This window comes from Bacillus rossius, chromosome 1 (genome assembly GCF_032445375.1).
Source record: "Bacillus rossius redtenbacheri isolate Brsri chromosome 1, Brsri_v3, whole genome shotgun sequence".
Classification (NCBI taxonomy): domain Eukaryota; kingdom Metazoa; phylum Arthropoda; class Insecta; order Phasmatodea; family Bacillidae; genus Bacillus; species Bacillus rossius.
This window is the reverse complement of record NC_086330.1, coordinates 160,384,666-160,397,524: the sequence shown is the minus strand read 5'-3', so window position 1 is coordinate 160,397,524 and position 12,859 is coordinate 160,384,666. Positions and strand designations below refer to the sequence as shown.

Below are 12,859 nucleotides of genomic sequence, written 5' to 3'. Positions count from 1 at the left end.
GAGAGAGAAGCCAGAAGCTTTCAGGGCTATTTTACCTTGCGTCACTAGGATGCTCTAGTGGCAAATCATGACAACGCATTTAATAAACAACAGACTCAGGAATTACGGTAACAGGTTAATAATCTTTCTAATAATAAAAAATGTTAAGTTTATGTTTTTTAAATTCTTATTAGAACTTAAATATATCTCCTATATCAATATCATTATTATTTTGTAACTCAGAAATGTTGGTAGGAAAAAAAATGTTATGCCTAAGCCCTATTAAGTAAACAATGCAGTACGTGAAATTTTTAATTTAATTTTAGGTTGTTTAATCTTTAAATGTTATTCAACAGTTATTTAAATGTATTTCAAATGTATTTAGATATGTATTAGTACTGTAAATTAATTTTAACAGGAGTAGTGTCTTGATTAAAATTATAGTCAGAAATCACGCTTATTTGGAAAATGAATTATTTTGTTTAAAATACTCTCTTATTGAAAAAAACATATGTGACTAGCGCAGTTTCGGTTAGCCCTCTGTTTCACTGGAACGGATTAGGGTGTTACTTTGAGGGATGGGTGTTGCAGTGTTTGTCTAGATAGTCGGGTTTGAAAAAAAAATCAATTTTTTTTACATTGCTTGAACTGTGTTTTTTCGGTTATCCGTGAACCCCTTCCAGTCATTATCCTGGATAATAGGGAATCTACTGTAATAAACTATTCAATTCAACCTTGAATACTTACACTTTAAAATAACAATTTTTTTTTGCTTACGATTACTTAACATAGTGTACCTCATGAGTTTGTCATATATCAATGTTCACTGGTGAGATTAAGTCATTTGTGCAATATAAACACCCTTTTTTAATTTTAATTTTTAGTGGGACTTCGTAATTAAAAAAAATGAACAATAAGCGACATTTTAAACATGCAACAAGTAGTAAAAGTTTTTTTTTTGCTGCTGTAATGAAACAAATTGTATAAACGATTAAAAATATACCATATTTGTCATTTCATACTTAAAAACAAAATATTATTTGTATTCTTTTCATCACATGCACCAAAAGTGGAAAAAAATAAACGCCAACAAGTATGACTACTACAACAACAACTCAAAACACGGACACTCCATTGAGATGTGCATTAAAAGAATTAATCGTTTAGTTTCAAAGGCATATAAATTGATAGTCTCAGTCAATCTAACACCATATGACACAATAGTAGCTTACTTGTTAAATACATCTATAATCAAACAATCATTGCGACTTAAAAATATATATCTAAAATAGTAAATAATGGTTTCAGATTCAAGATAAAATTAGAAAAAATTGTGTTCATAATATTGCTGAACTGAAATAAACTAAAATATTCAATTTACTTGGCTCTCGTTAACAACAAAATCTCATGAATAACTAGGGTTTAAATATGTAAATATTAGGTAATTCAATCACTAATTTGGGAATACATACTTCATTAAAAAAAATTTAACATTTCTTGTAAAATATATTGCAGTGGATTTCATGGTATTTTGTGGTTTGCGGAAAATTTATGGATATAATATGAAGAGTAGCAGGTTGTGGAAAATAAGGCGAATAGGAACTGAAATGCAAGGTTTGTTGGTTAGGTTAAGTTAGGTTAAGGTAAGTTAATTTGGATTAGCTGCATAGTTAAAAAAAAATTATTTCATAATGAAATTTTGAACAGACATTACATACAATTATTGTAGCTGACCTAACTTAACCAACCTTTCACTTTAGTATTATTTGTCTAATTTTACAAAGTGGGATTCTAATTCTTATTCTTACTATGTATTTGAATCAATATTTGTATTTGCGAATAATTTGATTTACTTATTTGTATTTGATTCAAACAAAAAAAACTGATATTCACACAGGTCTATTTAGCCGTATGTGCTGGGAATTGCACTTTAGGTCGGCTTGGATAAAACTAAACTTTTTTTTTATGGAAGCGCTGTTAATCATGACTAATGTAAATGGTAGTTGTTTCCCATCTCCTTGTTTGCATAACTTTGTCCATTTATTTGGTGGTGTGTTTCCATTTTCAGTAATTTCTCTTGTCAAATGCTTGGATATTTCCTTCCAAGAAGGCACTGCCAATTCATTCTCTAATGTCCCCATTTGTGTAGTTTTGTGTTACTGTCTCTAATGACCTCACTGTCAATGATGTTATTATAACTGACAAAATCACTGACTGTTGAGAACCCTTCAAATTTAAGACTACTTTACACAAAAACAAAATGTGTTCACTTTTGCTTACATTATCAGCAAGCTTTAACTGTGTTTACTCAAGGCTGTACCTTAATAGTGTCATGCCTAGTTTTGCTTTCTATGGCTGAAATAAATTGGATTCGTAATGATACCTCTATAGTGAACCTCCTTATAACAAACTGCCTGCTAAGGTCCATTCAGTACTGATTCTTGTACAATACATTTTTCACTTTGAAATAACAAAAATTCTTCTTATATGTAGGATGAAGACTTCTTTGTAACAAAGGCAAGGAATTAGATTTTCACATTATTCATTATTTAAATACCCATAGTGTGTAATAAAATTATTTTGTTCAAGCTTGAACAACTTTTAAAATTATGTATTGAAGCTAAATAAATTTGGGATGTTCGTATAAAATTTTGACATGCATGCACATGCGCACACACACACGGGCATGAACACACACGGGCATGAACACACACGGACACAAAAATCAAAGTTTGGCTACAAACTATGGCTACAGGTTCCTCATGACAATAAGTTGAAGACTTCTGTACAACTTATGGTCTAAAGTGTTTTTTGAGGATAGTATACAGATTTACAAATTTGAAGTTGGTGTTCAAGAACATTTATTATTGTAAATAATGGAGAATGTACTTAAGATTAAACACTGAATATTTTGGCAATGTTAAATTGAATGAAGTTCTATAAAACTGTGAATTTGGTTGCTGTCAGAAAAATTATTTCATTGAAATAATTAAAGGGTATTAAGATGTCAAAAATTATCTGGAAAATAAAGTTGTCACCCCCAGTTATTTCAATTAAATAATTCGGCTACAGCAAACAATTTGTGGTCGTTGTAAAACTTTGTTCTTTTAAACATAATTCAGATGTTCAGTGTTCTGCCTTAAATACTTTCTCTATTATTTACAATATCAATATTCTTTTGCCCCCAAATTCAAAGACATGTACCAGCCTTGGGAAGTATTTTAGACCATAAATTGTATAAAAGTTTCAACCTAATTTTGTCGTGATGAACCTGCAGCAGAAGTTGTTCGATCTGAATTCACACTCACTCTGTGTGTCCACACTGGCGAAATATGAAATCCTAACACCAAGAAAGAGTTGTGCTAGATAAACAATATTTTGGAAGCATGTTTGTACATGTAAAATATGATGCTTATTCAAATTTGCTCGTCGACGAAAAGTGGTGCAAGTAGCACCTTGATGGCCTTGCAAAGCAAGTTTCTTTTAAATACATCCTGTACGCTTCAGGAGCGTCAGTCATTGCCCGGTGATAACATTGTGTAGTAGGTGCGAGTCAAACATGTCTTTAAGGAAATGAGAAGGCAGTATCAGCAGCTTACCGAGTTTGAACGAGGCCCTGTAATAGGGCTACGAGACGGTAGAGGTTCATTTCCACGATGTTGCAGAAAAACTTGGCAGGGATGTATTCACAGTGCTTCGGTGTTGGCAACACTGGTCGTGGGAAGGCACTACGTATCTCAAGAAGACTGGGGTCGAGCCGCACATGGGCCACTATGGAGAGGGAAGACCAATGTATTCGCCACATGGTTGTTAGAGCTTCAGGTGGCACCAGAGTGACACAGCGAACTGTAACAAATTGATTACTTGGGGACAGCTCTGAGCTAGACATCGTGTAGCGTTCACTCTGAATCACTGCCATCTGCGACTTGAGTGACGTCAAACTAGAGTACATTGGAGGGGAGTGGAGATCTGTTGTGTTCTCAGATGACAGCAGTTTCTGTCTTAGTGCCAGCGATGGCTATAGGTTTGTAAGAAGGAGGCCAGATGAACTCTTGGGACCGAGCTGTTTGCGGCATCAATACACTGGACGTACATCAGGAGTCATGGTCTGGGCAGCAATTTACTTTGACAGAGCAGGAGCACTCTCGTCCTTATTCCAAGACCATTAAGAGTGACTTCGTATGTCAGACTGGTGATTAAACTGGTTGTACTGCCATTCATTCACAGTATTCAAGGGGGTGTTTTACAACAGGATACTATTCGTCCTCATATTGCTGCTGTCATCCAACATGCTCTAAAGAGTGTCGACCAGTTGTCTTGGCCTGCTAGATCACCAGACCTTTCGCCCATTGAGCACGTATGGGACATTGTGGAAAGACCAATCTAGTGTCATCCAGTACCAGTGTTAACCGTTGCTGATTCGACTGACCAAGTGCAACCGGCGTGGAACACCATCCAACAAAGTGACATACGGCACCTGACGACACAATGCATGCATGTTTGCATGCTTGCATTCAAAATTGTGGCACCTTCAGTGGTTATTAATGTTCCACCATGCCACATATCATCTTGCACATACTTGAACTCTGATCTGGAAACTTTAATTAAATAAATATGTTGCCTTGACAATTAATTGCTTAACCTAAATTACATTCCTTTAAAATAATGTCTTCTTTGTTTTGGGATTTCATTTTATGTGTGAGTGTATGCACATACAATTAGAATTAAGCAATGGCAAAATGGACATAAATAATAACGTTACCACTCTTTCCTAGTTCATTTAAAATGATTAAGGACAAGATTTTATGGTTTTATTTTTAGATCGGTTACATTTTTGAAACAGCAGAGTGTGTTATTTTTTTTATTTTTATACATTATATTTATTCATAAAACAAGGTATTCAAGATATTAGATATTAAAATATTTCTTTATACTTATTTCACCAAAATAGTCTTATTTTTACTGACAAATCATTAGTAATTAGCATGACTAGACCAGAACTACTCAGAAAAATAAATATAAATCTGTGAATTTTTGTGTTTTGAAAAATGTGCATGCATAGTATTATTTGTGACTTTTAAGGCTTGTGATTAGTTTTAATATATAAAAATGTTTTGAATTGATTTCATATATTTAAGTTAGAAAATGGTGTTTTTTTTTGCTGTCTTACTTTGAACTTATAAAGTTAATGCAATTAGTGATAAAATTAAATGTTTGGGCTATAAATTTCACATAGACACTATGCTTGGATTAGATGTGTGTTCCAGAGATAATACACCTATCCCTCACTTAGCACATCTTCAGATTACACAAATTATTTTAGCGCGATGTTAATTTTATTGCCCCAGTCCTGAATAGCACGTCTTTAAATTTCAGTTAGCGCGAAATTTCCGCAGGCAAAAAAAAAAGTCGTGCATGACGCCACAAAGTCTGTTTCAACTTCTGTAAAGAACAGATGAGCCGTGGCATGAAGTTAGGATTATGAGAAAGGGGGGGGGGGGGATATGTGTGCGCAGGTCTAACTATGCTATAGACTGTTGTAAAAACATCAGTTATAGCAAGTTAAGTTGCGGCTATGGAGTGTAAAAGACCAAATATTTGTACATCCGCACGTATGCCGCCGTGCCGTACCGTTGTCGCCTGGCCACAGACCAGGCTGTGAACTCAGTCTAACCAGTGGCAGGTAATTCACACAAACAAAAGCGTCTGTCCATTCATTGGCCGGTAACTGTACGTGCATAATCACCTGCAGATGGAATCATAGTGGAATCAGGCTTCCAAGTGAGAGCATAATGCATCATGTTCAAGTATTTGAGACAAAACTAAAAGTATTACGGCGCACAGATTTTCCTGAAGGCCACACTTATGTTGGTCGTATTTTAGCTTTAAGGAAATCAAATGTGCTCACAATCGTATGAAATAAGGACTCTATCAAAAGTTTATATGGCTGATGCTGTTGGTTGTACTAGCGAGAATATATTTGTCATTAGATACTGGAACAAAAATGAACAGATGATTCACATGGAAAAGGTTGTTAAATGAATGTTGCAATGAAAAAAAATAATCATTGGCCTAACAGGATTGGTTTAAACCAGGTGGTGATACACGAATAAGCACTTTAATTTTTGAAAAATTGAAATGTAACTATCCGGACAGTAATATCGGTTTCACTGTCATTAAAGAATGGTTTAGAAAGGTACGCGACGTGATTCGAAGGTCACGCCCGGGTGGGCAAGTCAGTCAGTCGACTGACGATAAAGTACATAACCATGTATCTCCCGTTATGCTGTGTCGTATTTGTCATACAAAGTGCAATGGGAGGTATATAAAGATTAATGGTGTTGTTGATTGTTATTATACACATTTATATTATGTAAAGTATATTTTCCTACACAATTTTGTAACACATTAATAAATTAGCTTTGTTATTTATGGAAACTAATGCTTCAGAATATGCATTTCAAATAACACGAGCATTTTTTGGAACTCATTAGTCATGCAGAGCTGCCAACCATTACGGATTTTCCGTAATTATTACGGATTTTAACCCCGAATTACGGAATTACGGAACATCGCTGGTTTATTACGGAAACGAGGCTTTGTGCTGCATGGTAACGGAGAAAATTCCGCTTCTGATGTGCGTGTTTCGTGAACGCAGTTTGAATACATCGCTTGGTTGCTCAAATAACGGAACTAGTAAGTGTGTGCATGTACGATGTACTGTCGAAATAAGTAAATTAATTCTCGTGTTTTCAAATAATAATGGGATGGTATTACGTCCGTTGTACGATACAACTAGTACATATTCTCGGACTTATCGTTTGAAGGATACTTAAATCACGATAATATTTGTACGGTACTTTGGCTAACCTGTGTTATGTTAATTTATTTCTTGAAAGCCATTTTTTCCATCATAGTGTTTTTGTCGTGTCTACAGACGTGAATTTTTTTTATGTTTTTCGATAGTGTTGTGTTCATCAGTGCCGGTTGTAGAAATGAAGCGTGTGACAGAATAATGTGTATCTGGGGGGGGGGGGGGACACGCAATTCTTCAGAACTTTCGACTTAAATATTGAAAAGAATGGCCATGCTTGTCGTTTTCAAATGTTTGGAACGCTACGGTTTTGTAATGTATGCACGTGTGACTTTTCGATTGCACATGGTGGAAGGGATGACTGTAGACGGCATATTGAATCAAAGAAACATGCAGAACATTTTAAAGCCGTGACTAGCAATAAATCTATAGCTTAGTTTTTCCACTACATCTGAAGAAACGAAAGTAACGAACGCAGTTATTGTTTACAAGTCCTTGTGTTTGTCTTGTTGTTTGTTTACATGACATTTCTTATTCAACCAGGATAAAAGAATCAAATAAAAAGACAGTTGTTTTAAAGTTTAACTTTGAATACTTTGAATTGAAGATTCAAAATATCCAGCAAAATTATTAATATTTCTTACATATTCAGATGATTGTATTGTTCAAATAGATTTTTTTATTCATTAATTTGCATTGTATTCATATTTTTCTTTTTCTTTTGCATATTATTGTCCTTGTTTTATCTTGTGAGTGTGTTATAATGCCCCAGGAAAAAATTATCGTGCATGATTTACGTGTACTTTTTTCATATACCTAATTGCCATTACTGATGGGTGTGATTTGAGGTTGGCAGCTCTGGTCATGCTAAGTGAGGGATAGGTGTACTGGACAATTATGGGCTTATCTATTAGATTTTGACTACATAACAAAATTATTTTTTTCACATTTACTTTCTATTAAAAATTATTTTCTTAAAGTTTTTTGTGGTATTTAAAATGGTTTTCTAACTTTTGATAGTGGTGAGTGATCCTTAAAAAATGCCATAATTTTTTATTTCACAAGAGGGTACAAACTATGCTGTATGTTAGCCTCGTTTTGAGCCATGTCTTTATAAAGGACGTATTTATAATACACACACAAAATTTGGGTCTCTTTAGTTTTGTTTGTAAAGGTTTCACTATAGCAGTTATGGCTGTTGATACAGGCAGCAATCAAAAGTGCAGACCACTGTGCTGGTGATATATGATTTAGTTTATGTAAAGTCTTAAATTTAGGTGAGAATTGATAATTCAGTAATTGCCTTTCAAATCATTCTCATTCTTCTGTTTGTATTGACTTCAAGCTACTAATAAACTACTAGTAGCATGTGTCCCCCAAACAGAACTTGGAATGTATAACACAGAAAATAGCTAGTTGAGGTTGAAGTTAAGGAGTCTGCAAGTATGCATTTGGAAAATATTTTATGTTCATTAATAATTTGGTATTTGGTTTGAAATTTCAGATTGAATTTTTTTTATTCATAAGTAATAGATAGAGCAAGTGGAAGTTATTCAAAAAAAATTTAAATGAAAATAGTGTAACATGTATGTAGTTAAGAATTTGTTTATAATTTTTTTTCCCCGAAACATAGTTTGTACCTGCATAAATGTTTATTGAACTTCTTTTAAAGAAAAAGGGGGGGAGGTGTTATTCTTTATATTTAAATTTTATTTGAAAAAATATTAGGCGTTAAAATATCATTTGATAGTTAATTTTAATAGAAAAAACTTGGATTCACAAGCCCAGGAATCATCTGCGATAAAAGTAATTGCAGTCCCATTTCAAGTTGCTCTTCTGTAATGTAGTTGCATTTTTATTTTATAAGTGTAATTTCATAGTTATATTTACTGCTAATTAGAATTAACTTTAACCCATATTATATTGAGTCCTATAACAGAACATGAGGTACACTGTGTGAGACACACACTTGGGAATGTTTTGAGCAAATACATTGTTGTGTTGAAATATTGCTAGCAACATTGCATTATACTTATTGCTTGCAGTATATTTTTTGAGAAATTTAATTTTAGTAGTTGCCTGCAGTTTTGACGGCAACCTTTTGTTGTGTGGCAGTCCAAAGGTGTTGAAATTTGTTTGAGTGTCATATTATGCACATTTTGTATACTATTGGCATTACCTCTGAAATCATTCTGGAACTGTATAAAGATACACGTGATACCAATTTCAATTTTCACATTGTAAAAACCATTTGCAGTTGTAATTGTGTAGGTAAAAAGTTATTCATAGTAGTAGTTATGTTTCATATCTGTTGTAATTATTTGTTTGTAACTGATATTTTTTACAGGAGAACAAGTCAGTTCTTAACCTCTTCACGAGCATACGGTGAATCTTTAGAAGAGTTTAGGTGCCTGGTGTACCCCAAGACTGTGAAAAATTTATTTCTGTAAAGTTTTAACAGAGTACGTACTTTCAAGTATGTAGATAGGTGTAATGATTGTCATGGTCATAGTTTTGTGATGTTGAACATGAACATCAGTGAATTTCAAGTACTGTTCATAACAGTTTGTCCAAGGTGCAAAAAAGTATTTTTTTTTTATATATTAATCTACATTCTCCTCTGAAAAGTTATGTAAGCTGAACATTTACTTAAACATATTATTTTGATATCTGTAATGGTTGTGTACATTTTGATATTTATTTATTGTAAAATTTCCTAAATAATTTATTTATACGTACATTTAAGACAAAAAATTCTGAATTTATGGTACGTATCTTTTTTGTATTTGCTCCTTTGTACAACAACAATACCTGTTTTAAGTATAAAAATAATTGGTAAGTAGATGCACATACTGCACAGGTGGCACAACACTACCGCGACAAAATACAGAAATGTATAATGTGTAAGTGGGCAGATTTGTGATTTCTGTCAGTATAGGTTAATATGTGTGCTTCCTTGTCTTACATTTAAGGCTTGAGATTGTACCAAATTATATGATGTGTGTTTGCACACCTGTATGAGTGCATGTACTAGAAGGCTCGCCCAACTCTTTCACCTCTATTATCATTCAGACAGTGGTTGCCACACCAAATGAAATACAGTAAAATTGCAAACCATGAATTAATTAATCAATGATAGTATGATGGAGTGTTTTCAACTTTGTTGCAGTTCATTTGCTTATCACTTCAAACATAATCTCTGAGGCACTATATAAATGTACCTTTGTTATGCTTATGCTTTTCAGACCATGTAAATGTCATCTCCACATGTGCAACATTGCTTCAGTAAAATTATATTTTACTATCATGAAAATAAATTATTTAACATTACATCTTTAAAATGAGGTAAAAATACTATACTTCCATAGTGTGCATCATTTGCTCCTTTAATTATATTTTGTGTGGCAACTGCAGTTAAAATGTTGCTGTGATTGGCAGTGAAGAAGTTAGGTGATCGAACTGGTACACACATACACATTAATAATTTTATCAGTGGAAACTGAAACATTTAAAATTTTAACTAATGAACAGTGCCAGTGATAATTTCAAGCAAAGCGTATGTGCCAGATAGCTGAAAGTGATTGTAATCCCCTGACTCAAAACTGCAGTGGTAAAGAATGTGATTTTGAAGATTAGTGCTGTGCATTACCATCAATGTAGCTTTGATTTGACTGTGTTTTGGAGTAGGTACAACCTAATTGTGCAATAATACTGCCTATTACATTTACATTGATAGAAGGCCCTTGTGGTGATATGAATGGTATAGTTTAAGAGGGTGTTTGACTTTTTTAAATTTCTGAAGTTTGAAATTAAAAAAAAAGTTTAAAATAATTGCTTACGAGACAATTTCACAGGAAAATATATTTCAAAAGTTGACAAAACATTATACAGTTATAAAATTATTCACAAGATGATAAATCAAAACATTTTCTGCAGGTGGATTTAAAAAGGAAAAAAAAAAAAAACAAAGAAACAGTAGATAAGGCTATTAAACTCATATTATAATTACTTCAGAGTTTATCTGTTAATATTTCTGACAGGAATTTGATTATGATGATAACCCATTAGAATGCTGATGTTGCATAACACCATCTGTTATGAAATTATATGCAAATATATTTTTAAAAATAGAACTGTCAGTTTTAATAATTAAAACCAGTTTATCTTAAACATTATGTTGCAAGCAGTTTAAGCAATTAGGCCCATAATTTTTTTTTTCTCTTTTTAATCCCTCAAATATTTAAATAGGTTAGCAAAAAATTTACTTAAGGGCTAATTATTTCTGTTGATAAACTTTGTTTGACTTTGCTTCTAACACCTCTACAGTTGAACTATCATTCCACTGCAGTTGAAACATGGTTTCAGATGCTGAAATTGTGTGGTTGCTACTTTCATAATGTCTTTGGCCCAAATCCTTTGGTGTAGTATTGTCCTTGGGTTTCCTGGTTTGTATGTGGTGCCTTGCTCCTATCATGTGCCTAATTGGCCTTAAAATAAGGTTGTAATTATTTCAAAAATTTTTAGTCAAAGATTTGCACCTAGTCAGTAAGCAAGACAAAAAAAAAAACAGCCCAAACATTTTAATCTGTGTAATGTAATTCAGAAAAAAAAACAATACCCCCACTGTATAGTTCTTTTTGATAGTACAATTTGACATCAAATTCAAACTTAATACCTACTAATATGTATTCTTGTTTTGCTCACAATTGCAGTGCTTGTATAATAAACAAAAAAAAATACTTAGTATTATTCCATAGATACAAATTAAAATCAATTTGCTTAGCACCTTGAGGTGAACAAATAGTAATGATTTTATATATATATATATATATATATATATATATATATATATATATATATATATATATATATATATAAAATCTCAAATTTAAACCTTAGCAAAATATTAAATTTAACTTTTATGAGGTTTTCTTTTTATTTATGTTTTTTTCTAGATTTCACTCTTTGACTACATGCAAGTTGACATATATTCAGGCCGATACAGTAATTTCATCAATTTTATCTTCTATAATGGGAAATCAGCACACATTTTTATTGAAGTATCTTATTAACATAATAATTTTATAAGTTTTTTGTTGGGTCAGTTCTTTTTTTAAATGTCAATGTACTAACATAACATAACATTGAAACCTTGCTATCAAATGTATCATTATAACAAAATTTCCAGTTTATGATTACGGTATCATTTTAATGAAATTTTGTTGCAGTGACAATGTCTCTTTTTAAGCACCCTGCATATCTGGAATTTCAAAGGTGGTTCAGAGCTAAGGCGAGTGATTTAAAAACTACTCAAGATTCCTCCAAGTGGCATCTAATTATAAATATTGTTTAACAAAATGTAGAAGTTTGAAATTAGTATTGTCCTCACATATTGCCTCTTAATTATTTGAGGTAGAGGAGTTGTAATAGTGGCTAAAACAGTATGGTTCAGGTTTTCTTGTAGCACAATTAAAATTTACCAGCGCCAAGTCAGTGCTGAAGGAGTTCTTACTGGACAATAATTCTGGAGGTCCCATTGCATTTAGCCTCTGCGCATAACCACATGACATAAACTCTATCTTGACTTTTTATTGTAATTTTTAATTTATAAAATATAGTGTTCAGCTTAAGGTCACATTTGCAAGCAAAACTACAAGAAATCTGTACACCTGTTCAGCACTTTCTGGCTTCTGTTCAAAATAGCTGCAGGTAGGCAGGTCCCTTCAGAGATATTGCCATATATAGCAGGGTTTTACTTCATGTACATGCCTTTTTGTATCAAATACATTTGTAAGTAATATTAAAGTTTTGGTTAATATTATTGCTAGTGGTAATCGAGGTAATTGGAAGTAAAGTGTGTCTATTATCTACATAGTTAACTGGTACATTACTGGAGGTGGGGAGGTTAGATTATCAGTATATTACAATGTGACACACAGATATATGTACATAATTGTTATATTCCCGTGTTCTGCCTTTCTCGTACAGCGATAAGGTATTTCCAAGTCTCAAGGGCATATTGGCATTTCTGCCCCTTTCCCTTGTGCAAGTGTGGTGAGCTACCGA

At 32.8% G+C, this 12,859-nt stretch overlaps 1 protein-coding gene across 2 annotated transcripts in view; it reads left to right on the top strand.

Moving 5' to 3' along the window:
* LOC134546359 (fizzy-related protein homolog) overlaps positions 1-10,679 on the top strand; it is a 63,600-nt gene extending 52,921 nt beyond the window's left edge. For both annotated transcript variants that reach the window (XM_063389148.1, XM_063389149.1), the window contains one exon: positions 9,141-10,679. In XM_063389148.1, coding sequence (XP_063245218.1) covers positions 9,141-9,182 — 42 coding nt within the window. In that variant the 3' untranslated portion in view covers positions 9,183-10,679. The remainder of the gene's footprint in view (positions 1-9,140) is intronic.
* The last annotated feature ends 2,180 nt before the right edge of the window (positions 10,680-12,859 follow it).